We start from the raw sequence: 27,770 nt of genomic DNA, 5'->3' as shown, positions 1-27,770 counted from the left end.
TCTGTACAGGATAAGGGCCTTAGATGTCATGGCGAAACAACATCAGTGTGACATCATGTTCTACCCTCTGACTGTCTGAACACAGGAGGGATGTGACCATCATGTCAGGCTCATACTGTGCTACTCAGACAAGTGACAGGCCCTGAAGAGAGACAGACCTTGTAAACTGATGCGATGGATGGTTGATTGTGAGCTGTGTGTAAAATGAGTGAGAATGGAGAGCCCATTGTCCCAGGGGAGCTGAGGAACAACAACCAGCATGACTGTGTGACATCCGATGGGGATGCCAATGCCAATGACATCCAGACAGGGGAAGGCAGCAGAACGGGAGACACTGGCACTAGTCTGTATGGGTTACGGAGTCAAACAGCGGAACAGGACAAGGTCATCATCTGGGGCACAGACTCCCAGTGCGACGACCCAGAGCTGGCTGAGTTTGAAATGCTGGAGTGTCAGGAGCTGGAGGCGTATCTAGTGGGGGAGGGAGAGGATTATGTCGGGCTTGGAGAACGCAAGGAGCTTCATGGTCAGCCGGTATCACACAGCGAGGATGCAGCAGAACCAGCAACGGACAAAACGAACAAAGAGGGGAGGAGGGCCATTCAGTGTGGTACCGGTGACCAGGAGACCAATGCCTCTCATGTCTCTGAGACCAGAGGAGGTGCTGGATGTGTGACCAAGACAGAGTGTGGTTCTGAAAATGATGTCTTTGTGACCTGTCTGTCCACCTTGTCCAGTCTAGGAGGAAGCTTGGCCAGTGCCTTGGACACTGCAGGCCAGACACATACAATGGATTCCTGGCACATGGTATCCAGTCCTTACCGGACGATCTCAGAAGACCTGACACTGGCCTCTCAGTCCTGCACTGTCTCCGAAAGAAGCGAGGTCCTTCAAAGGGCTGAGCGTCATTCACTCCCCTCTGCAATAAGCACAATACAGAAGAAAGATGTCGATGTCGATGTGAATCGCAATTCAACGTCTACCTCCGAGGAGGCCATTTTAGAAGCACAAGTGACCAAAGCAGTTCCTCCAAATATGGCGCACATCGAGGATGTTGTTGGCGAGCACAACGGAAACCTTAACCAGACATATAAACTGGGAAATACTGTGGTAGAGGGAAACGGATGTCATGGTCGACGAGGCAGCTATGGGAGGACTACTCAAGACTGTTGTACTGAAGGCAAAGACTCTGCAACAAAGTCACAGGAAGAAAGCAGCAAAAAGATTGATAAAAGCACCCAAGCAAATGAGACCCCTGACAAAAACCATAATCTACCTAGAACAGACACAAAGGCAACACAATCGTCAATTGAATCCAAAGCCATAAAGAAGCAAGGTTCATTTGATAGAAGTTTCAATAAGCAAAACTCCTTTGACAAGACCTTGAAGAAACAGCCCTCCTTTGAGAGTTCTTTAAAGAATCCATGCTCTTTTGAAAACTCTGTCAACAGACAGGGCTCTTTTGAGAACTCGCAGCAGCGTTCTAGAAATTCAAGCTTGGAGCGGAGGAAGCCATGGGGAAGTCCTAGTCGACGACCAGCTACACCCGCGTCCCCCAAAACCACATGTTCCCCTAACAAGAGGCCCCCTGTTTCTCCAGCCAAGGTCCAGGGCACCAGGGCACCCAGCTTGGAGTGTGGTGACCCCTCCCAGAGAGGAATCAGTGGAGTCAAGCAGCTCAGTAAGGTGAGCAGTAGCATTCCGAAACCTGTTGCTCCCCAACAGAAAGAAACTGAGACTCGGAGGTCCTCTCCCCCACAGAAGCCGAAAAATGTTCGTCCAAAAATCATCACCTACGTTCGGAAGAGTCCTCAGACCAGGGGCCATGTCACAGAAGCCCCACATGAGGCCTCTGCTCTCCCACTTAAACTGTCCTCTTACCCCAGTCCCCCAGCTCATAAAGAACCAAACGTTGGGCCTCAGCTCAAAGCCCCGCCTGTACTCTGTTCCTCCAACCTGCTGTTTGACAAGTATCGCCAAGAGATGCAGAAGACGGGCTACTACCCAGCAGGCATATCTGTTACTGGCACGAAGGCCGCACACAGCACTGTCCCTAATAAAGGTTGTGAGAAATCTGACAGCTTTCATGGAGAACAGTCTGAGAAATATCTACAGGAGGTAAGAAAATTAGTGATGATTTTGTGGATTATCATAACGTCATGTCATTTAAGTATGTATTACTTACCTATGCCATTTTGTGTCAGTTTCCCTCATTAGACAGCCAAAGGCTTTTCACAGTGTCATTAGTTTATAGTTTAATTCCTGACAGATAATACATGTTGCAGTGATCATTTGTGATATGTGCTGCTCTTCAACAGCACCCTCCTCAAGATGCAGGCGGTCACTTTCGCTCCTCCAGAGCCCTCAGGCCTCAGCTGGGGCTGGGGGCGGTCAACAGGCAGCCTTCAACCAAGTCTAGGGTACATCAGACGGGTCAAAGGGCAACGATGGCCCTCAGCCAGTCTGGCCAGGCAGCTGGAGCATCCACCCATGGCTACCAGGACCTGACAGGTGAGACGGCTGTCCACTGTCTGAATGGCCATGGTCTGAATGGCACATTTCAACTCCCAATGAATCCAAAGACCATTCCACATGTTGTTTGAGTGAGATGAGGAAAAAGAAAGTTATCTGGGGATAATTAATTAGATTATTTAGCCTTGTCCTACGGCTATGCGTCATTAGCTGTTTTGTTCCGAAAAAACTGTCCTTTTCTACCACACAGTAAAATACAGAGAGTTAAATGATCTCTTTAATGGATTTTACCGCATGTACTGGAGACACGAGAATGATGAGAGCTTATTCTTCCATGCTGTACTCTCAAGTCATTACCGAGCCGGTGTTTTCTGAATGAATGGTCGATATATTATGGAAAAGTGTTTGTGTAAGCGCTTTCTCATTTCCCTGCTTGCTATACCAAGCACCAGAGTAGAGTAGATCGTATGTTAGTTACTGGATGATAGGATATACCCAAATAATTTTCAGTCACAGCTCTGTATTTGGCCTGATTCTTGACACCTACTGTACTATATGTCCGAGTTAGCCCTGTGCATTTGACATCAATAACTTGGTTGATCAGGTCATTATTGTCCAGGTTCTATTTACAGCACTGAGCACTCCAGTTGTGAACATGGAGTTCAATTAACTTTGCATATGAACACAGGTCTATTGTATCTGGAAGTGGCCTGACCTGGTTCTCTGTGCATTGCGTGCACACCTGATATGACGGCGTCCTCCTCGCCTCCTGCTCCTCCTGCTCTGTTCATCTAGAACAGCTCTGGCCTGTTCTCTCTCTGGTCTCTGGTTGAACGCTTTCATGTACGTTGGTGCCTCTCTAAGCGACAGTTCCTTTAAGAATAGGGACAGTGTCCAACAATGTCTTTGTATAGCTTGTATTCCAAGTAAATGCTCCCCTCGCTCACATTCCACTCTGTCCAACTGTGTCTCCGTTTGAATCTCACCCCCGGCTTCAAAGTCTCAGTCATTTTGGCAGTTCTCATCATGTCATACAGGCCTGACCATGTGACCTGCTTTAATATGCCAAATGAATCAACCGGAGAGCAATATCAATAACTCAGCTGTGTTATTATACTATTGTGACATGCCCTGTCAGGGCCATTAGACACAACTGTATTGTACATTTCTTCTAAGTAATAATCTAACTGTTGTTAGACATTTTGTTTCAATTGTATGTCTTTAATGTTACTCCTTTTTACTGTGATGGACATCTGACATCACTTCACCTGACTCAGTGCGGGAGAGCATACTCAAATTGTCATCGTGAACTTGAATCGCTCAGTTCCTCACTTTCTTTCTCAGACTAAATTTGACTGACAGATTTGAAATATTTTTCTTTCTTAGATGCCTGTTCCGTATATTCCTCCCCAAGATGAAAGAAATAAGCATCATTTATATCAGACAGCAAAATCACTCAAAGTGTTTTAAATAGTTTCTCATCAGAGAGAGCAGAAATGATGTAAATGATTTGACATTGTCTCTGTAAACTACCCTGAAGCTATCATGGAATCAAAAACCACAGTCTTCACCTTAGTTAACTTTAATTGGTATCCAAATTGGGGAGGTGAATGTGTCAAAGTGGAAGTCCGATGGATGAACTTTAAAGATCAGTAGCATTATGTTAATTGGACATAATCAGCAAATGTCATAGTGGGTTTATCTCACTTGCTGCGTTTTTTCATATATCTTCAGCAGATCACAGGCGGCCAGGGTCAGAGACTACCCCCAAGGCCCCCCTGATCAAACCGGGCCAGTCTGGACTTCGACCTCCAGGCTTCTCTGCCCTGCCACCTGCCCGTCTGGCTGCCTTTGGTTTTGTCCGCAGTGCCAGCGTCTCGTCTGTGTCCAGCAACCAGTCCAACGACAGCACCCATAGTGACCCCTGCCGACCCTCTCAGTGTGAGTAACACACCCTCCCTTTACATAATGTTTGCCAGACCCAAGGGGTCGGGCTTACATGAGGCTTTGTATCTGTTTTGTCCATACATGGTATGTCACTTTGTCCCCCGGCCCCAGCCAAAAAAGTCTGTCCCCCTTTCGTCATAGAAGGGACATAGAAGGGACACACGTCATGCGAAGCCCGGCCATTCAGATTTCAACCACTAGGGGTCTGGCAGTACTCCAGGTCTCCTGGTTCTAGTTAAAATAGATTATCTTTATTCATGCGTTTCTTTCCAAGCAAAATGAAAGAACAATATATAAAGAACCTTGAAGATAATCCACAGAATATTTCTCTCCTTGCAGAAACAAATACTTTTTTAATATTAATATTTAGGTTACTTCTGTCTTGTCTCAATGACCTCTATAGAATCACATTTAATAATATATGTATGTGTACATTGTATAATATACTGTGCATGTACGGTATCAGTATCCCCTGACTGACTACAGCAGCATGCAATCTCAATCAAATCCAGTTGCTCAACTTTAATTTTCCTCGCCTCCTGCGGTCATCATTTAAAGAAATCACTGCCAGTAAAAATATACTGAAAAGCTGACATGTCAGTTTGTATCTCTGCATGCAGAAACTGCATGAAGGGCCTGTTACAGGACTTCAAGCTGTTTTGGGTCAATAATCTTTAATACACAGTACACACAGTTGTCACCTAGAGGACACTTAAACCCTCTGTGTAAGACAACCCCCTGTGAGACAGATTTGTTGGCTCGTGGATGTCATTTGGAGCGTCTAACAGGCTGTGATACACTTGGCTCGTACCTCCTGACATTTTTAGCAGCTCACGCCGTGCCATTAATGTCTCACAGCTTTGATTGGTTGCATTGAGTGTGAAATGCCCAGAGCCACGAGCCACGATCTTGTACAGTATAAACTAGGCTTTAATGTCTGTTCTGTTACTTAGGGGGAAATGATTTATAGGAACAAAAACGGTGTAGTCCATTAAAAGGTTATAATATAAGTAACATTAAAATTATTTAAAGGTTCATTAGTACTACCATAGCTCATTGTAGATATACTAAGCATTATACAGTATCTGTGCTCAAACCTGACTGGAGCGATTTGTTTTTCCAGCCCTTCAATTAGTCTTGCACACTGATGTTCCACTGCAGGTATAATAAGTGCTGATTCAAGCCAACTATGTCTGCCTGAAAAATGCTGACATGTTATAGAAAAATGTCCTCTACCTGCTCCCTTTGTCTATTTCTACAGTAGCTGTGTTCAGAATGAGAATGAGCCACGTGGTCAAAAAGATGGAACCAGAGACATGTGGCCATGTTGAATCACTCTTTGTTGTAAACCATTATTTTTAACTCTATGAGTAAACCCCGTACCATTGTGTTTTTAGTGGACCATGGTCATATTTTTATTGTATGTATGTATTAATTATATATATTTAGATATTTACATTATTTTTATATATCAATGAATCAGTAAGAAAAAACAGAAAATAGCAGATCTAACTTTTTTTAACATTAATTATGGTGCTTCCTATGGTGCTTCCCTGTCTTCTATGGTGCTTCCTATGGTGCTTCCTATGGCAAGGGTTCCCAAACATTTCAGGCCGCGACCCCCAAAAATAATCATATTTGAACTGGGGACCCCCCACCCTGACAAGTACTTTGAATTGTAGGCATTACATTTAATTTGACTCGGGTCCACAGATAAATCCTATATTAAAATCGCCTAGTGGGTGGACTTCCTGTTTATCCGTTCGCTTTCACCTTCTTCTACCACACCAGCAGTGCAATTGCTTCCACACTATGCACAATAATGCATGCCATGGGAAATCCACTACACTACATTTCATAGTGGGCCTAGGGCTGCCCCATTGGACTTCACCATCCATTTATGCCAGTAGCGTACGGTGGGTTCTAACGTGGACCGGTCCAGATTCTTAATCTTTAAGGGGGGGGGGGTCGTGCAACGATGGCTGATAAGTGACAGTCTATTGAGAATTACCATCAGCGTTAATGCAAGCGAGAGAAACGTGAATAAAACACAATATGCAAGTATAGTTGGGAAGTGGCTTAGTTTGGGTTGAGTTGCTGGCTCATCATAGCAGAGAGGTCTGTAGTGTACTCTGTAGGCGCAACTGCGCCGCTGGAATCCGGTGAGCAGGGGCGCACTTATGGTGCTGCTGGCCACGGAGATGGTTGCTGGTGGTGGCGGGTCTGGCGTTGTGGTGGGCGCTGCTGGTTGTGGCCCCACTGGCCTCCCACCAGCAGCCGCTGGTGCCTGGCAAGAGAACCGGTTTGACGGGGAAACCGTTTTTTGATGGCCACCCATTAACAATTCGGCCGAATGCAAATAAGCCTGATTTGAAAACAAAGGCGAATTTCTGTGGTTGGCAACAACAGAATAGGGTGAGGGGTGCTAATGTTGTTATGTTGATTTTTTTGTTTTTCTTTCCCCTGGGGGAGCAGAGTTTTATAGACCTGGCCATGGCCCCATTGGCCTCTATGACGATACGCCCTTGATTTATGCTACTGTATTTAAAAATTGCATTTTTTCCCCCCAAATAGTTCATTTTATTATAATTTGTTTTTAAATAATCAATTAAATCTATTAATTCAATTAACTGCGGCACCCCTCGTTGAATGTCAGACTTCTCGTCAAGTGACACCACATTTGTTCCTTGCTGTAGACAGCTGAGAGTCTTTCACTGCTAGCCAGTAGCCACTCTTTCTCTCTTCTTTTGACCCAGACAGACTGCGAGCCTAGCTCCATTCAGCAGCTACAGTATGTCCACTATCCCCTGACATGGAGGTTGTCCAACTGAAAAAAAGAAAAGGAAGCAGCTGTTGTCTCATGCAGGGCGTGTGTCCCCATCCTCAGCCTCTGTAGACACTTGTATTTCTCTGTCTCTCTTTCTCTATTTATAATCTGTGCTCAATGAAACAGTGGTATGTGTGAAAAACAGAAGCCAGGGGTGTGGCAAGACAAGATCATCTGTCTGCGTGCGCTCACACCAGAAGACAACTTCTCCCTCAAGGATATGAGACAGTTATTACAGTCATAATAGTCTGCTGGATCTTCTCCTCCATCCTGTCGCCATAGTTCAGCCAGATAATGGTCTCTTAATTTACCTCCAGTCAAAGCTTCATGAACAAAGACAGCTTTAGTTTTTCGCTCAAATGTACACTTTACTGGGTTATTTTGTACCTTTTCTAACACTGGTCCTTCAGAAAGTAGCTTCCACCAGGGATGAAGACCAGTTTTTATGTAAGTGTTTCGCTATTGCTTTGTGTTATGCTACATTTGATATGGATGCATTCTGTGGTGTTATGTATGTATGCTTAATGTACAGTCACATCCTGAGTGTGAATTTTGAGTTAAATTGACGCTTGGGATTTTACATTGTAGAAACATTTAAAATAACATACATTCTAAATGTAATGGACTTTTTTTTAAATTATGTAATACAGCATATACTAGAAAGTACATTACAGTAGAAAGCTGAAGGCATATAGTGGTATTTATTTGACTGTAATAGAGCTAACTGTGAACACAACTATGGCTTGGAATGTCAGCCACTAACATGATGTCGCCCAGACATCAAAATGCCTGTAGCACAGACAACATGTAGACAACTGGCAGGTTGGTAGCTGTATCCCAATTCCCTTCAGCCAGCGCACCTCCATTGGTATGCTGTGACATGCTTTCTTACGACAGTGCTCACTAGGAATTCACTCCAGCAGATGTTGTGACTGGGAATGAGTGCATAATGAATACCAGGGCACATCCAATATATCTCTCCGGGTGGTATACTGGGAGCCCGCTAGGACATCAAGCTACGGTACAGTAGTATGGCACTACAGTATATACAGTCAGTTACTGTCTGTTTTCAGCTGCTTGGCCCGGTATAACTTGCTAAGATCCTAATGATATAGTGAAGTTTGTGCATCATGTTAACTGGGGCATTTCAATTCATTTCATCAGTTCCGAGATTTCTTGTAATGTAATGTTCTGACACTGTTTAGATTGGCTTCATGGAAAATGAGTAATTCGTTTAATTGACTCTGGACATTCCAGCACCTCTGGTTTAGAACTGTTAACACTTTCATGAGCTTATTTGGGTGAAAGATATCATATTTAGGTTCAGATAACCATCTATCAAAGAAGGACAGGTTTAGATTCCATCTAGGATCAACCTTGACATGATTGATGTCATAAACTCTTAATAAAACATAACTGTGGATGCCTATCTAAAAATAAAACATTCATTTTTTGAAGGTTTGAGGTACTGTATACGTATGTGTTGTGAGGAGACAAAGTTAACATTTGTATATGTGGCCTTTATTTGGTCACATGTGACCGATTCATTCTGACAGTAGAGGAGGCTGCATTTTGCTGAAGCATACTGCACCAGTCTGTGTATGCTCACAGCAAGGGGTAGACTTTTTCATGCAGGGTAGAAACATGCATTTTCCAATGAGAGTCAAACACAAACCATCTCTCTCAGCCAATCAGCTCTTGCCTCAGCATCCATTTCTAGTGGGTACTTTAACCCATGTTTAAAAAAGCATCTGCTGCTTCTCCCAGGTGAATAGTTTCCCTGGCAGTAAGAAGTGCCACTGTGTTTCAATTATAATTTGTTGTGGGGTTCACATAGGCTGCAGGCATTTTAAGCTCCAGCAAAAGCTTGCTGTTTTCTTTCCCACCGTATTTTGCTATAGTATACCATCCATGTATAACTTGAGCCAAAGAAGTAATGCATATTCATATAAGCAAATCACAAAATGGTACATGATCAGTCCAAGAATTGGGGCAGAATTGGCCCTGTGATTTGTCTGTGATTTAACCACTTTCAACCAAGCTTAGCCGATCTACAAGCTCACAACAGTAGATTGGCTATTTTCGCTATTTGTCGTACGATGAAGTATATTAGGCCTTAATCATTAAGGCCTAATTTTTATTAGGCCTTAATCATTAAGGCCTAATTTACCATTAAGGCTTAATGGTTAAGAGACAAGGGTTTGCTGTACTTCAACTGAAGTGAAAGGTGTAATTTCACTATATAATAAAATGTGTAGTGTGCTGCAATTAATAGTGGCAGCGCCACTAGCATGCAGTGTCTGTGCAGTATTTTATCAGCAATAGCTGCTCCCTTTATACCAGCTAGTGTTTCATCCCACTGTGTTGACAGTATAAGTCACCACCCTGAATTATGTTAGTTAAATTCAAGGAGATAAACATCCTCCTACTCTGCCCTGCTTTTCTTCCTGACTGGAGAGCACATGGGTTCCTTTTCAGTAATGTTATGTCAGCATGCTGGTATTGATTCAATAAGTAGAGCTGAATATTTCATGACAGTCATTCAGAGGTTTGGTTTGCAACTCCAGCATTTACAAAGTAATTTTAGATCATGGATTGGATATCAGGTGTTGGAGTCTTCTGTTAAAAAGGAAGTTCTAAAGAAACTCTATACAGTATAAAGGGAAAAAGGGGTTGCATTCATAAAACATGTTTATGTTTAAGTGGATGGAGAGTTTTTCGTTCTTGTGTAAATGTTATTTTATACTGGGACTAGCATGGCCACACTCTAATTTATTTTTAATGATCAGAAGCCTTTAATGTCTGCACAATGCCAGAAGCATAACACTTATTAAATGTGGTCATGAATAATTGAATTGTATTCATCTCTCTATCTTGCCTTGATCATTTGTACTGTACAGTTTGGAATAAAATACAGTCCAAAAAAGTGCTCCTCGGAGCACAGGTCTCCGCCAGGTCAGTTAGGTTATTGTGGCCTCCTGGTGGCGCTATAATAGGCCAATATAAAAAGGGTGCCATTTCTTCCTTAGCCTTTCACGGCAATTGGACGCTGCGTTCATGATTTGAGGCATTTTGTTTAAAAACAAAATGTTTCGCAAAAAACGGCCTGCTGGTGGCGCTATAACAGGCCAATGTGAAAAGGGTGGCATTTTTTCCTCGGCCTAGTGGGAATGTCCGTGCAAAGTTTCACGGCAATCGCACGCTGTGTTCATGATTTGAGGCATTTTGTTCAAAACAAACCACAACTTTGGTTTGTTTTGAGGCCTTCGGCCTGGCGGAGACCTCTGTGTAGGTCAGTTCAGTTGATAAGGCAGGCATTAACACTGTCTGGATAAAGAGGATTGATTTCACCAAAGGTTAATGAAATTGCAACGGTGCTCCTCTAGGTTCTAAAATGACATGCATTACATAACATGTCTCAACGGTCATTGATCATCATCATCACTATATGAATTTTTACTTGTAAATTGGTGCTTAATTCAGTCTAATGACTGCTATGAACCAATACAAACTACTGTAATACTACTATCATTCCATGCATAGTCATGCCTTTAGGGCGGGAACCCCTATTTGTAACTATACCTTTCAAGAAGGGAACCCCTTTTGGGATTATAAATTTGTTGTAATTTTTGAATAAATATTTGAAGTTTTTCAGAAAACATAGGTCAGGATTTAGAAGGCGTTTTTAGAATCGGCCTCAGGTCTATATGGGTTAAGAACCACAGGTCAAAGCAATAGAAAGGAATTCTCTAATCCATGTAATTTTGATAGACAATGGTATTGCCACAAAACCAAAAGTCAATTAATCAAAAGCACAACACAACACGTTTCATTTGCAGGAAATAGAAAATATGTTTTTAGAATACTGGATACTGTATCAATGTATACGGGTTAAATTTCATATTGATTCAGGCATGTTAAATGAGCTACCTATCAAAGTCATGACAACAGCACTGATAGCGCTGTGTTCTCTCCTCTACACTGTAGGTCCCAGCAGTGGCAGTGAGGACACTCCTCTCCACAATGCCCCAGCGCCCCCCAGTGATGCTTCCTGCACTCCCACTCGCAGCAGCCCCCAGCCTCCCAACGCCCCCGCTCCACAGCGACGCAATCTGGTGCCCCCACCACGGTGCTCTCCACTCGGTATGTCTCCTCAACCCATTCACTGTGTTTTGTTGTGTAACCACTTAAGCCCTAATTTTATACTTTGTCGCACAAGGGTGCCGTGCAGAAATAGTGAAAATAGGTGATCTATAAGCTCACAACGTGTTGCCATGTTCTGCGTTGTGAGCTTGTAGATCTGCTATTTTAACTATGTTTGAAATTGTTTTACATTTTTCACCTTTATGACATGCCCAAAATAGGGATCGATTATTAATCAATTATTCTATAAAATTACTGATTATCGAGTATTTATTAACTGTTGCACCCCTAGTTGTGTTGTGTTGTGTTGTGTTGTGTTGTGTTGTGTTGTGTTGTGTTGTGAGCTGTCCACGACTCTATTTTTGTACGTGTGCGTCTTTTAGTACACTGGGCTATCTGTAGGAACAACATATTTTCCCTCCCCTCATTCAAGGTCATTCTGACTGGCGGTCACATGATTAAAGATGCAGTGCGTGTCGTGGGGGTGTGGGCAGGGGGAGGGGCTTAGCCGTGGCATGCACACATGCACATGTTGGTGGTTGTTGAAGACGACCGTCATACCTCATGGCCACTGACACAAACCAGACACCTCGCTGTGACGACAGACTCACACCTACTCACGAACATTCACTGACGTTCTCACGTCTCTGTTCATTCTATAGAGGAAGCTCCCAGCAGTGTAATGACAGCGCTGTAACTACCAGACATATCATTCACAGAAACGGCTGGGTTCTGAATGTGTCATTTGTCTTTGTTCAGTGCTGTCCTTGTTTTGTGTAATGCAGTTAGGAGCCAAAGACAACTAACAAATGCTGGGTATGTGAGAGGAGGTGGTGGGCAGTGTAACTGGACCTGCAAGGAATGTCACTGTGCTGCTCTGTGCAAATAGCTGGTGGCCAGGCCACTTGTTAGTAATGAAGAGTAACTACTGGAGTCGGAGTGAAGGGACCACCTATATCTATTAATATAATATACAGTATGCCTGTTAACATGTATGTTTGTGAACCACAATGTTGTCAGGTTTATCGTGTCCCTTTTCCACTCTAAATACAATTGTTGAATTACGCCACTTTAAAAAATAATCAGCATTGCCTTTCCTAAAAATACAAAGCTGTTCAAATCTACTTTGTTTGTGAAGGTAGCTGATTACAACCAGCAACCTTCACAGCTGGGCCAAACTGAACCAAATGAATGGATTGATTTTTAGTTCATTCACTATTGTTTTATTGACAACTAATTTAATATAAATGTCATGGAAAGTAAATTCCACGCTTGGTATTGTTAACATAATAGATACTATGACAACATGATGAAGTGAGTGTGTCCCTGAGTAGGCCTATAACCTCCACCCTTCAAAACCGTGATGCAAGGTATCATTATATGCCTGTTCTCTTGCATCAGTGGTATGTTGGTAGGCTATAGTACCTTTATGATGAGTACAACCTTTGCTAATGATGGTTGTGTTTTTGTTTATTTTTTGCTTTGAAAGTGTATTTGAGCCATCTAGCGGCCGTAGAGAGGATTGCAGTTTAAAGCAGTAGGAATTTGTCAGCATGATCATAAATCAGGGTTGCTTGTAAAGGATAACTGGAACAGCAGCTCCAGCTAGTGGCCACTCTACTATATTGAATTGATTGATTGATGTACTTTATTTAGTAAGACATGAGAACAACAGTACATGGAAGTACAAATTCACAATACAAGGTCTACTAAACTGGAAGACTCATTAAGCACTGAGCGTGTTTAAGATGAGATCCCCATGCACACAAATCATGATGACATATAAGAGACAGACAGATACAATCGGATCGGAATCGGACTACTATAAGACATACTAGTTCACCAATGGCTCTCGTTGTCTTGTGTGTATATAACCGATTTACCAAATGTTGCAACTGTTATATATATTATATATTACATATTATTGCCTTGCCACTATTACTTTTCTAATGTATGTACTGATCAAAATTCTATTACTTTAGTTAATATTAGTTCATTTCTTTCACTACACAGGAAACTCGCTCCCAGCGCTCATCAAAGCAACTCCCACCCTCTCTTCTTTTAAAACCCTGATCAAACCCCCACCTCTTCAGACTTGCCTTCCCAACCTAATCTAATTATTACCCTATTTTACTCATTCTCATTGTAACTATTTTATTATTATTTTTATTATTCTATTTTACTTTGTTTGTTTTTTTTGCCCATATGTTCTCCTATTTGTTCTTTGTTTTTATTAAGTTTTTTTGTTTTGTTTTCTGTACAAGTGTCTTTGAGTACTTAGAAAAGCAAGTACTAAGTCTGATGAGTCTGATGTTTTATTATTATTACACAGCTTCTAGAAAGGATGTGATGAAGGATGCAGAGATGATACAACAACCACCACCAGCATCTTCCCCGAAACGGTTTGCAGTGGTTCCTCCCAAGCCTCAGTCCCCTGGTGAGTGTGTACACTACAGTGTGTGTAGACACAGAATAACGTATCAAATTTCAGCATGTGTATGGCTCTCATGCATGTGCTCACATACAGTAGACATGAAAGGGAGCTCGAGCCCCTGCCCTTTTACCCGTCGGTAAAAAAGTGCCCTCTCCAGACTAGGAAAAAATAAAATAAAAACTCTATTACCCCCAAAAAACTGCCCCTAGCGGCCTAACGGTAAGGCCAACGGAAATGGCAGTGGATTTGCTGGATGCAGCTCAAAGTGAACTTTACTCAGGTATCTAGTTTGTCACCGTCCAACCTTCCTAGCCCATGTTATTAAAAAAAAGGGCGACAATGGCCAAAAATGTTTTGGCCATTATCTCTGGAACGGAAGGTCCAATCTGCTCAGTTTGAAAGCTTGTTGGATGCGTGACTTTAAGGACAATAAGCACGCAATGACACATTTTCGGGTTATATGGGTTTTCAGGCCTAAAAGTATGGTAATTGTGATAAAAACAGTAGTAGGTCACTGAGCAACACCATGACCATCTTTGTTTCCCCTACCTAATAATGATTGTCATCGGTCTCCCTCTCTCTCTCTCTCTCTCTCTCTCTCTCTCTCTCTCTCTCTCTCTCTCTCTCTCTCTCTCTCTCTCTCTCTCTCTCTCTCTCTCTCTCTCTCTCTCACACACTTCATTACATTAGCAATGTTAGCCTGCTGTTGTCATAGAGACCATGCTAGCTGCCATGCTACTTTAGGTTGGCTGCTGAAGTGTTGCTGTTTTGGTCGGGTCAGATTACCCATTCACAAGTCAGCGATTTATCCTTTTGTTAGAGACAACGAGACTATAATATATTACGAACACTGTGAAAGTTTCTGTGTTGTACAGTATGTGCTGTATGTTAATATTACAGGAAAATGTAATGAGCTGATTACTGATCATTATATACAAGAACATAAACGCATGAATGAATGTAAAAACAAAAAGAACAGATCTAGCTGTGATCTATATACATCCACCATCTCCACTCTCTCTGTCCTCGTTGTGTGTACTATATGCAGTGGTGTAAACTAAGTGCATATTTTGGCATATTTTTTACTTTCTTCAGTATTTACAATTTTCAATACTATAATTTTCTACCTCACTACATCTCAGAGGCAAATATCGTACTTTTACTCCACTACAATTATATGAAAACTTTAGTTACTAGTTACTTGGTAGATTTAGATTATTATTACAAAACACACCAACCACTTCAGCCCTATATATATTTCGGCCATTTGAAAAGATCTGCAAGCTCTACAAGATCTACAAGATTTTCACAATGCGTGGCGATGCGGTAATACATTTTGAACTTGGGACATTCTGCATAAAGAGAAGCCTGCTTTTACTTTTGGCAAAATATACTTTAGTATATTTTGATGTTGATACTTTTGTACTTTTACTCAAGTACATTTTGAATACGGGACTTCTACGCGTAACAGAGTATATCTACATTGCAGTATTGATACTTTTACTTAAGTAAAACATGTGAGTACTGCTTCTATCATTGACTATAATATAGTCAATGATAGAAGCAGTACTCACATGTTTTTTGAATAGCCTTGAATAATTGCAATTTGAAAAGCCTTGAATAACAAGGCAGACTTACATATTATGTAAGTCTGTCATGATGACTGACTATACTTACTTTCCATGCTCTCTCCTCCTGTAGTTCGTGGGTCATCTGCGATGGGCCAGGGCCGCGGTGCTGCTCGGGCTGAAATAACACGGGAGACAGAGCACGCTCTGGTCCAGCAACTGCAGGAACGCTGTAAGGAGCAGACCAAGCAGCTCCACAACCTCCAGGCCCAGCTGAAGAAGGCCTCCGTTGGCCTAGAGGTTTTTGCCATCACCACACAGCACTTCTGTCAGAAGGTAGGCTACCCCAGGACCTCATTTATGTACTTCATATGACCATGTCCCATGTAGAAGTGCAACCGTTACTCAATCTAATCGATTTAATTGATTATAAAGAATGACATGATACTGACCATACTACTGACATGATACTGACATGATACTGACCATGATACTGACCATAATACTGACATGATACTGACCATAATACTGACATGATACTGACCATAATACTGACATGATACTGACATGATACTGACCATAATACTGGCATGATACTGACATGATACTGACCATAATACTGGCATGATACTGGCCATGATACTGACCATAATACTGACATGATACTGGCCATGATACTGACCATGATACTGACCATAATACTGACATGATACTGACATGATACTGACCATAATACTGGCATGATACTGGCCATGATACTGACCATAATACTGACATGATACTGACCATAATACTGACATGATACTGACACTGACATGATACTGACCATAATACTGGCATGATACTGACATGATACTGACCATGATACTGACCATGATACTGACCATGATACTGGCAGGATACTGACATGATACTGACCATAATACTGACCATGATACTGACATGATACTCACCATGATACTGACCATGATACTGACCATAATACTGACAGGATACTGACCATGATACTGACATGATACTGACCATGATACTGACAGGATACTGACCATGATACTGACATTATCCTGACATGATACTGACCATGATACTGACTTGATACTGACCATGATCCTGACTTGATACTGACCATGATACTGACATGATACTGACCATGATACTGACCATGATACTGACTTGATACTGACCATGATACTGACATGATACTGACCATAATACTGACCATAATACTGACCATGATACTGACCAAGATACTGACTTGATACTGACCATGATACTGACCATGATACTGACATGATACTGACCATAATACTGACCAAGATACTAACTTGATACTGACCATGATACTGCCCACAATTTTAATAAAATAGTAAATTAAATAAATTATGATACAGAAAATAGCCAATCTACAAGCTCACAATGCGGTGCATCAGCTCACTATTTGTGCATGACACCGTAGTGTGAAGTAGTATAAAATAAGGCTTAAGTGGTTAATCAGACTAATCAATTTAGTTGATAAAAAAGTATATCATTATTTCTTTGTTGCATAGATTCATTGATATATAAAAGATATACAGATATTTTTTTTAAATGTGCTTCTGGATTATTATCGATGATTCATGGAAAACATTCGATCATTGCACCCCTACAACACACCTGTAATTGCTATGTTGCTGTCAGTGTTTCTGTGTTCATGAAGCCCAGCTGTTGCTTTGATACAGGACTGGGGAGCTTCCCAGCGCTTCTTAATGTTTTGCAAACAGTGTTGAATCAGAGAGATCTATCAGTGAGATAGACAGTTGAGAGAACACAGGGCACTTGCAAAGGCTTTGCAAGCCGTCAGTGCAGCGATATAAAACAATTACAATGTTGTGATGTCTGCGGTTGTGTGTGTGTGTACAGTTCTGTAGGTGTGTCAGGAATCAAGAGATTTATTTGTCACTCATTCATGTGTCATGCAGGTGGAAAATGTGTGTCTGAAAGACAGGGTGTTGTTTCAAGATGGGACATTTATATCCTGTGAGGAATAATGATGGTAGAATTACACCGTATATTTCCTTATGATATAATCTGACATTTTGCATAATAAGAGTCAAGATGCTATGGCTTAGGCCTGGTATCTATAGTTTAGGGAACAGCTTGGTCCCATGACACAAACCAGTTCCCCTCTTATCTTTGTATTTACTGTAACCAGGCTCTCTCCCTGCTTTCCCATGAGAACTACTGCACCCTGAATGTTTCATGTACTCCCATGAGCTCATGTATTAAAGTAGTAGTAGTGCACCCTAAAAATGACTTATTTCCTATCAATTACACACCCCATGAAGCATTGAATTAATGGAGATTTTATTGTTTTTGTCGCTATCCTAAGCCTATATTTTGATTACCGGCGGTCTCTCTGGTAGGAGACTCAAAGAGTCTCCTTTGTATCTCCTACCAGATACATAAGCATCATTATCATCATCAATTATTGGCTTAGCAATGCGACAAAAAAAAAAAACATTAATTCAATGCTTCATGGGTTGTGTAAATAAGTTATTTTTTGGGTGAACTACTCCTTTAAACTTTTTAATCTTAACCCATTAAGACCTCTACTGAGGCCGATTCTACAAATGCATTCTAAATCAGTAGTTATCACACTTTCAAGATCTTTAAAAAATGTGCAAAAATAGCAGATGTACAAGCTCACAGCGCTGTGAGGTTGTATGTCTGCTATTTTTCTATAGCCAACGCTAAAATCCTACACAGATGCTTTCCCATAGTGTTTCCGACTCTGTTTGCCTCAACAATTACTAATTGATCCAGCATTCCTCCACACCTTTGACTGCTCTTTTACAATATAGGATCTGAACTACAGCTTTTAATCCGCACCTACTTTAATCCCACCACCCAATTTACCAGTGATGTCTGTCTCTAATACAGCGGTGCTTGAAAGTTTGTGAATCATTTAGAATTGTGGGTAACACTTTCTATGAAGCCCTTAATGTATTATAAACATGCTTATACTACATTATAAACTGCTCATAACACTATAATTATTATTATAAGCACATACTCAAAATGCTCTATAACACTAATCATAATGCATTATAAAGCATTTTATCATAAATTATGAGGTTAAGTATCATAATACGTCATATTTGATTGATTGATTGATTTGTGAGTGAAAACAAGCAAATAAACAATTGTTGGTCACTCATGGACTTTTTCTTTTGGCCAGGAGTTTTCTTTTGGCCAGGTAAGTGTAATACATTCTAATAATTCGATCATGTATTATAATCACTGTTATAATGTGATAGTGTGATTCTAAGTCATTATAAGTGGTCATTGGGTGCTTTAAGTAAAGTGAAAAAAGAAATACCCAAAAGACCTCCAGGAATGCCATTACTTTACTTAATGCACCCAATGACCAATTATAGTGACTTATAATGACAATATACTGTATTGTGAAGTCAATAAGAGTATTGAATACCAGTGAGTGCTTGTAATGCATTATACAATTATTATAATGTATTACAGCTATGATAATCTTAATATATACTATGATCCTTGGAAAACGTACAAACACTACTGTATATTGTGTTGTCTTAACTCCACTTATACCCTCTATCGATCCTATGGTTTCTCAACGGGGGGCGCCTGTAGACCAGGGCGTCTATTATTCTACAGAATATATAACTAATTTTCTTCATTTCATCCTAGACTATTTTTTTCCATCGACTCTGCTGTCAAATTAGGTGTGGTTTCTGAATTGTGTGTTGTTGCATGTTTTTTATTGGGATGATGATTTGAAAGTATCATGCCAGCATCATGTCAGTATCATGGTTAATACCTTCCTACCTCAAGGAATTAGTCTCCCCACAACCCTCGACTTGCGACCTCCGCTCTTCAAACACTAACCTCCTCAAAACCCCCAAGATCAATACGTACCATGGACGACCGGGCCTTCTGCTCGGCTGCCCCCGAACTGTGGAACGCCTTCCCTGCCCACCTGAGAGCACCACAGTCAGAGAGGACTAAAGACCTACCTTTTTAACAAATCATTTTTTAGCTACACGTTTTACCTCTAGCCTTTCTGCCCTCATGTTTTAAATGTTTTGTTTCAGTTTCTTAGATGTTTTTTAAAGGTGTGATGATTCTTTTTTATGCAATTGCCTATTGTAGCACTTTGAGATTTTCATAAATTTAAAGTGCATTATAATTATTATTATGATTAGTAATAGTAGTAGTAGTAGTAGTAGTAGTAGTAGTAGTAGTAGTAGTAGTATCATGGTCAGTATCATGTCCGTATCATGGTCAGTATCATGTCCGTATCATGGTCAGTATCATGGTCAGTATTGTGGTCGGTATAATGGTCAGTATCATGCTATCATTGCATGTTCTCCCCGTGTCCCCAAGGGTAGGTACCCTCACAAAAAAACATGCAGTAATCCTGGTCTCTATACTGCTTCCCCCTGGTGGAGGGGAAAGGAACTGGTTGGAATAATGTGTTCCTTCCACACGCATGTCCTACCGGGGAAACTCCCCACTGTCAGGTGATAAGAAGCGGCCTGCTCACTCTAGGGCTTTAACCAACTAGTCGACTAGTCGACTAGTATAACCACTAGTCGACCTTGTTGGTACTAGTCGAATAGTTGAAAACTTTTTTTTTTTTTTAATTTTTTAATTTTTTTAATGCCATAGTAATGGCCCATCTTACTATTATTATTATTATCCTCCTGACTTTATTTTTTATCAAAAGGGGGTCAAAAGCATGCCCAATAAAAGCCTATTATTGGGCAATGGGGATCCTTGGAGACACTGCTGTGGTGCTGTGCTGCTGTGCCAGAAGGGCTTCCCTTAAAACGCCATAAGAATAAGGGCAGGAGGATAATAATAATAGCAATATAGTAGTAGGATGGCATTAAAACAATGCCATTTTTTGTTTTTGTAAAAAAAAAATTTAATGTATAATTTCGACTAGTCGACTAGTCGACTACCACTGGGTCAAATTAGTCGACCTGTAAAAATCTCTAGTCGTGAAAGCCCTAGCTCACTCCTCATGCATTGGAGGAAGTATGAGCTCAGTTCGGGGCTCTCCCCAGGCTGGCAGAGGGAGAGTAGCGCCCAGGATTACAAGCTTAGGCATTGGCACTGGGTGAAAAATGGGTTACAAAATCGTGGGATACATTTTCTTTCAAATTTAAATAAATAAAAAGTATCATGCTATAGAACTGTGACAGGGACTGGCATCCCTGTGACAGGGCTGGTAACATGGTACCATGGTAACATGACAGGGCCATTCAGTGCTGTGAGAGGGGCCTGATGTCCAATTCTACAGGCTTTTTGATCTCTCTCTCCCTGGGAAGTAGGCTAATAATTACACATAATAATCACATAACTATCCAGTTTAATGTAAAATCTGATATTTCAATGAAATGTTAAAAAAAATCAATTAGATGTTTTCTAAATTATATAAGCAACACAATAAATATAAAGCTTACATTTTAAGTGGGTGTGGGGGGCTGTAAGGGACCTGAGTATTGGATAGAGGGCACTGGTCCAAAAAAAGGTTGAGAAACACTGCTCTAGACTGTAATGCAGCACCACCATATTACAGGCATCATTGAAAAAAGAAGCATTTAATTGGTCTTATTTAACTAGATTATATTCAGTCTTAATTGGTGTCTGCTGTCACAAGTCAAGCCTTGATGACCTGGTTGTGACAGTAATGTGTTGAGTTATGGGCTCATGGTGTGACTCATTGGGACACAGGGGTGGTTTTTACCACTTTCAGCTTCGCTTCCCTATTTTGGACATTTTATTAAAGGCAAAACATTTAAATTGAAAAAATAATAATTTAAAAACAAATGGAAGTTTCAAAATCTTAAAAAAATGGGTAAAGTAGCAGATCTACAAGCTCACAATGCGTGAGACGTTATGAGCTTGTTGCTTGTAGATGTGAGCTTGTAGTGTAGATTGATATTGGTCATAGAAAGTACAGTAAGTGGTTAATGCAATAATGCTGGTGAGAAGATGAATATTCGATTTGACTTGAGATTTTACATTTCGATAGCTTTACATCAATTGTTTCATGTCTGAGGGGTGATTAGCCACTTACAATTCACTGTGGCTGTGTGAGCACATGTGTAATGTATGCACATGCTGTACAGTCGCTATGCCTCCTTGTGTGCCAGACCAGCTAATTGGCAACTTATTGATTACTTCCATCCCCCATGTTTTGGTGATGAAAAAGCCCTGCACATGTGTATCTGCATGTCAGCGTGTGTGTGTGTGTGTGTGTGTGTGTGTGTGTGTGTGTGTGTGTGTGTGTGTGTGTGTGTGTGTGTGTGTGTGTGTGTGTGTGTGTGTGTGTGTGTGTGTGTGTAATGAGTAATGGGGGGGTGGATCAAGGCAGGGCAGGGTGTGCTTGCGTGGGGCTGGCTGGCAGTCTTTTGTTCAAGCAGTGATCATGCCGGACGCGTCAGGGAAAGAGAGGTGAGGCTATCCCCGTCCTTCTATCTCTCCTCCCCTCTCGCTTGCGTTTCCTGGTTCCCTCCCCTCCTCTTTTTCTACCCCTCATCTCTCCGTCTTTCTGTCACCGCTGCATCCAGCCTCAGGGATGCTGTCTGCCAGCCTAGTATTATGGGCCACTGCTGCTCTAAGCTCCATCTCCACCGACTGCACTGCCTGGACCAAACGGTAAAGGCAGCATCCTCTGCCGACAGCTGAGGATTCCTTTGTTTGTGTGTGTGTGTGTGTGTGTGTGTGTGTGCGTACGCGTGCGTGCATGTGATTGGAGGGAGGCGGTTGTCTTGCAGTGAGCATCTATGTGAGCTTTTATGTCAACTGGTTTCCTAGCAGCTGGAGTGTCAGGGAAGCAGTGAGTTTAGCTCTGCATCATTCTGCTGAGTCAAAGCTGGCTTTCTCTCTTTCTCTCTCTCTCTCTCTCTCTCTCTCTCAACTTCCCTCTCTATCTCTCTCTCTCTCTGTCTCTCTCTCTGTCTCTCTCTCTGTCTCTCTCTCTCTCTGTCTCTCTCTCTCTCTCTCTCTCTCTCTCTCTCTCTCTCTCTCTCTCTCTCTCTCTCTCTCTCTCTCTCTCTTACATTTTGCAGTGCTATTAAATACCTTGCCATAGCTACTATGCTATTTAGCTTGTAGGTCTGCTTGTGTTGGTACCTGGCAGACAAGCATACTGTTCATACATACAGTAGCATGTATGCTAGTGTAGCCCGTTCATTTCTGCATGTGTCCTGAGTGACTCCCTGCATCAACTGTGTTGCTGAGAGAGATAGTGTACATAAGAGTTATAGTACAGTGTCACAATACTGATCAGATTTTTGATGCTCTGGTCGGAGCATGAAACGAGCATGTTACATTTATATTACCTTTGGATTCGTAGAAGTGTCCTACTGTATGTCTTGTAACTGCCTTGTAATTTGGTTCTCAGGGCCAAAAACATTGAAACAAACAAGGCACTATACGTGGGAAGCTATTAGGGTCCCATTGACCCTTGATTTGAGACCTGCTTGTAAGCTGGACATTTTTTACAGATGTAGCCGATGTCCTTGAGAATGTAAAAGCTTGCTTGTGGAAGCCATGTTTATTCTGTTCAGGGAACTAAAACGGATTAAGTTGCCACAGAGATGGCTGAACATGAGATGGAAAAATTGTAATGCATGTCACGACTCACGGCACTCCCTTGAGACAGGAGGGTGGGCTGGGCTGGGGTAGGATAGGGTGGGGTGGGATTGGATGGGGGTCTCGGGTCTGGGCAGGACCAGGGGGGGTTTATATGCTGGGTAGTAGCCTGACGAATTGCAAGTGAAACCTTTAGTGACCCTCCTCCACCCTCGGTGAGGTCACTGCAATCTCTGCCTGATGACAGTATGTTACGAGCAAGACCTTTGAGAGGGGTAATTGCTACTTCAGTGGATGTATACTCACAGTAAAATCCTCACTTAATTGAAGTCTGAGAATGTGAAAATAGACACATTTTTACACACTAGAGATAAATTAAAATGATGATTTACTGTGCTGTACTCTCACACATATCATTGTCCATCTCTCACGTGTCCCGTAGTTGTAAATCTGTCATTGACGTCTTGGTCTTTGCTTGATGGCTCACAGGTGGTGAACGTAGGCGACTTAATTGCTTATTCCTCTTTACAGTGTTGATCAATAGCCAATTGGCTGGTGTTTGTCCAATGAGAAGGAAGCACAGAGGAGGTCACGCTATGAACATTCCCCGGTGGAAACACTGTAGGAAGCCCTGGAGATTGGTGAACCATGGCCCCACCCACTGACCTTCTAATGCCTTGTTCTGTTACCAGTAAAACATGACATGGATGTGTGCTGTTAAATGGACACTTTGTCATAGCAGTTGTTTCAGGTTTTGTGATAATCGCTGTCTCTATGATGTGCAGTATCATGGTCAGTATCATGTCAGTATCATGGTCAGTATCGTGTCAGTATCATGGTCAGTATCAGTATCATGGCAGTATCATGTCAGTATTAGTATCAGCTCACATGTTCTAGTCTCATATCACAATATTGCCCAGCCCTAAGGTGTACTGTACATCTCTCATGCAGGATATACATTTATACTTGAACCATGTATGATACTGACAGATTTTCCAACATGCTGTGCTTCCTGTGTGTCTGTGTTTTAGAGTGAGACTGCCATTGTGAAGGAGAGGGAACTGTCCCTGGAGCTCGCCAGAATCAGGGATGAAGTGGGTAAGTGGGATGCCCAGCCAGACTTTCTTGTCACACCGTGAGTCACTCTGCAGGACACCTTAGCTTTCGTGTAATGCATGATTATGCATTATATTTCCATGAAGCACAGTGAGAACAAGCATCCCCTGAGTGCCCATCCCCTGTTGATGTCATTTAAGTGGTATATAGTATGATGTCACAGTGTGGTGCACCACTGACTGGTGTAATGGTGTTACTGTAGATCAAATGATTTTAAACACGTACAGTAAAATCCTCAGTGTTCATATAACTTTGTGAGTGTATAAATTGACCCAAAGTGACCCTTACACGTCTGAGGAATCGTCAGACTTTTATTTCAATTTATTTATTTTACCTTTTTTCAGTATAAGTGTGACATTATGCTTATCAACACAAGTGCAAACCAGTTGCGTTTAAAGTCACAGAGTGTCTATGAGAAGCTTGGTGTAAAAAGCCTTAAAACCACCTAACATTGCTGTATTTCAACTCGTTGACACTTCCTTGTCACGCTCATCACAACGACACACAACTTTGGATCGTGTAAATCCAACGATCGCTTTGCCTTGTGTTCCAGCTTTCAGTGTTGCACGCTGGGAGCATCTGCAGCAGGACAAGGAGGAGCTGGAACAGCGTTTTGAGAGCCAGCTGCAGGGTTTGCGGGAGCAGCAGCGGGTTGAGCTGGGGGCGCTGGAGGAGAGGCTGAGGGCCCAGCACACAGCAGAGAGCCAACGCCTGCAGGACCGGCAACACACCGAGTTGGAGGAGCTACGCACCACGCAGCAGGAACAGGTGTGTGTGTGTGTGTGTGTGTGTGTGTGTGTGGGTGAGAGAGAGAGAGAGTGTTTGTAGGCTGTCTGTGGAGGCACGTGAGCCAAGTCTGCTTTCTACTCCACTATCCATTGATATCGTCGTCCCAAGACACTTTTGTTTCATATAAAGTAGGTCAACACCGTACTCTTACAGAGATCCAACAATTCCCCCATGAGCTTGGCATTGGCGACAAAGAAAAACTCCCCTTTGATGGAGACAAACCTCAAGCAGACCCTGGCTCTAGGTGGGCATCCATCTGCCTTGAACGGTTGGGTTTAGAGAGGGGGGAGAGATGGGAGAGAAGTGTCCAAGGACACTTTTACACTAAGCCAGCAGGAGCCTCTGGTAGAACCAGGAACCTACTACCTCCTGAGCTACTGACGCCCTCCGCATATATTGTTAACTACAGTACAGGTACAGTATGTCCCCATTATGACCGTAGGGTTATTAGGGTGATAAGCCACTTTTTTTAAGCTCATCTTTAAGATATGATGGTGCCTGACCATTAAGGTGAGGAGGTGAGGAGGAGGAGGATTTAAAATTATGTTCCTTATAAGTGCAAATGTCATTGTCCCAGATTGAGAACATGAGCGAGAGCCATGAGGCCTCCTTGATGGAGATGGAGACAGCTCACAGTGACACTCTGGCCACCCTGCAAGAGGAACATGCCAGGACAGTAAAAAGTAAGCACTACATCCTGTCCTAGACCGTCATACTGACTTGGCAGGGAAAGGTGTTAATGAACTATTATCACCTTTTATGTCAGACCTGAAGATGGCTCATGAGCAGCAGAGGAAGAGTCTGGAAGAGGAGTTTGAGAAGCTCAGACTGTCACTGCAGGTACACACACACACACACACACACGCACACGCACACACACACACACACACACACACACACACACACACACACACACACACACACACACACACACACACACACACACACACACAGAGATCAGCAAATGGAAAAAGGAAAGTAGGTGAATGTTTTCCAACATATTCCAATTCAAACATACATAGATCAATTAGCAGATACAGTATACGGCCACAACACATCGCTTCTGCTATTTTCACTACTGTTGTGTGACACTGTCATATAACAAAGTATAAAACAGTGCATTCATTTATGAAAAAGAGTTTCTGCCTGACAGCAACAATATGATCAATTCTTCCGTTACTGAGTGTGTAACTAACAGGTTTATGTTGTGTGTTGGGTGAACAGGATCAGGTGGACACCCTGACATTTCAGAATCGCAGCCTGCGAGACCGAGCCAAGCGCTTTGAGGAGGCTCTGCGAAAGAGCAGCGATGAACAGATAGTGGTAACATTATAGGCTTAATTTATGTTGCACGCCAAAAATAACAGATCTACAAGCTCACAAGCTTGAGCTTGTACATCGGCTATTTTCAGCTATTTTAGTGGCATGCCTTTTCCTTTAGCAGCTACATACATTACACTAACCTCAGCGGTTAGTTACTTGAGCTGGTGTTGAACTTAATAGCAGCACACAGTAAAACCCTCAGTGCTAAACCTATTTAGGGCGGGAACCCCTATTTGTAACTATACCTTTCAAGACGGGAATCCCTTTTGGGGTTGTTGTTGCTATGTACAGTATATAGCAACATATATTTTGTAATTTTTGAATACATATTTGAAGTTTTTCAGAAAACTTAGGTCAGGATTTAGAAGGCGTTATTAGAATCAGCCTCAGGTCTAAATCCGTTAACTAGTATACAAATGGACCTGTAAGGGTCAATGAGGATTTTACTGTGCCTTTTACTAAGCTATGGTTGTTGATGGTAACATTTACTGGAGCTTTTCTCCTACGGTTTAACAGGATGCCTTGGCTCCATACCAACACATTGAGGAGGACCTGAAGAGTCTGAAAGATGTTCTAGAGATGAAAAATCAGCAAATCCACCAACAGGAGTTGAAGATCTCAGAACTCGAGAAAATGGTAGGCTCAAAATTGCTGCCTCCAATTTAAGTAAAATAAATATCCTGTACAAAATTATGTATAGAACAATAACTGCACCCACAGCCACATTATTTGTAATCTCAAATGTCCTTTATGCATTTACAGATAATATGAAGAATTTAATGTTGTACCTTTACCCATGTGTTTTTGAGCAGGGCGAAAAGAATGCATACCTGGAGGAGCGAGTTCAGGTTTTACAGCAAGAGAATGAGGACATGAAGGCCCGGATAGATAAGAACCTCGCTGTGTCTCGGTCAGTTCTGTTTAAGGGTTTCAAAATCTATTTCAAACTTCAGTATGGAATCTTTGGATGTGGTGAAAAAAAGTTTCAAGGAAAGAGTTAATCTTCAGTAGGTTTGCAGGTAAAACGGGCTATTTTGCATTGTTATTTCAAATTGTCTCTCACCCACCTCCTCTTCAGGCATCTGTCTGAGGAGAACGCCAACTTGCAAGTGAACGTGGAGAAGGAGAGCAACGAGAAGAAGCGGCTCAGCCGCACCAACGAGGAGCTGCTGTGGCGTCTGCAGACGGGCGAGCTGAGCCCCCGCATGTCCCCCGCCTCCTCGCCCATGCACCGTGCTTCCCCTGGACCCGGCTCCCCCGCACGGCCGCACTCCTACCATCAATGAGGTGCACTGGAAACCACACACTTGTCTTTTATCCAACCAACTCTTACTTTGTTCTGACGTCTATCAATCGTCGAGGCATTTAAAAACCTGTGGAAGCTCAGATTGTTTTTTAAAATCTCCAAATGTATTGTCCCTCATCATGACAAATGTGGATTGTTACACTATATAGATGGCTAGTTACTGTACACTTCAAAGAGAAGGTTGTGTGCACATCCCACGCCTGTATTTAGGCCAGGTGCTGGACATCA

The 27,770-nt window shown here is 42.1% G+C and overlaps 1 protein-coding gene across 1 annotated transcript; it reads left to right on the top strand.

The window, feature by feature from the left end:
- Positions 1-204: 204 nt before the first annotated feature.
- mtus2b (microtubule associated tumor suppressor candidate 2b) lies at positions 205-27,609 on the top strand (the record flags this gene model as incomplete). The annotated part of the gene is made up of 14 exons (XM_084064654.1): positions 205-2,118; positions 2,319-2,511; positions 4,210-4,413; positions 11,234-11,389; positions 13,722-13,826; positions 15,525-15,727; positions 24,040-24,106; positions 24,678-24,892; positions 25,491-25,596; positions 25,680-25,753; positions 26,138-26,236; positions 26,753-26,872; positions 27,049-27,146; positions 27,315-27,609. The coding sequence occupies 14 exons, from the start codon at positions 205-207 to the stop codon at positions 27,520-27,522; spliced, it is 3,762 nt and encodes a 1,253-aa protein (XP_083920780.1). The 3' UTR covers positions 27,523-27,609.
- Positions 27,610-27,770: the final 161 nt, after the last annotated feature.

Source organism: Gymnoscopelus microlampas (genome assembly GCF_963454915.1).
Source record: "Gymnoscopelus microlampas genome assembly, chromosome: 8".
Taxonomy (NCBI): domain Eukaryota; kingdom Metazoa; phylum Chordata; class Actinopteri; order Myctophiformes; family Myctophidae; genus Gymnoscopelus; species Gymnoscopelus microlampas.
This window is presented reverse-complemented; position numbering and strand designations above follow the sequence as displayed.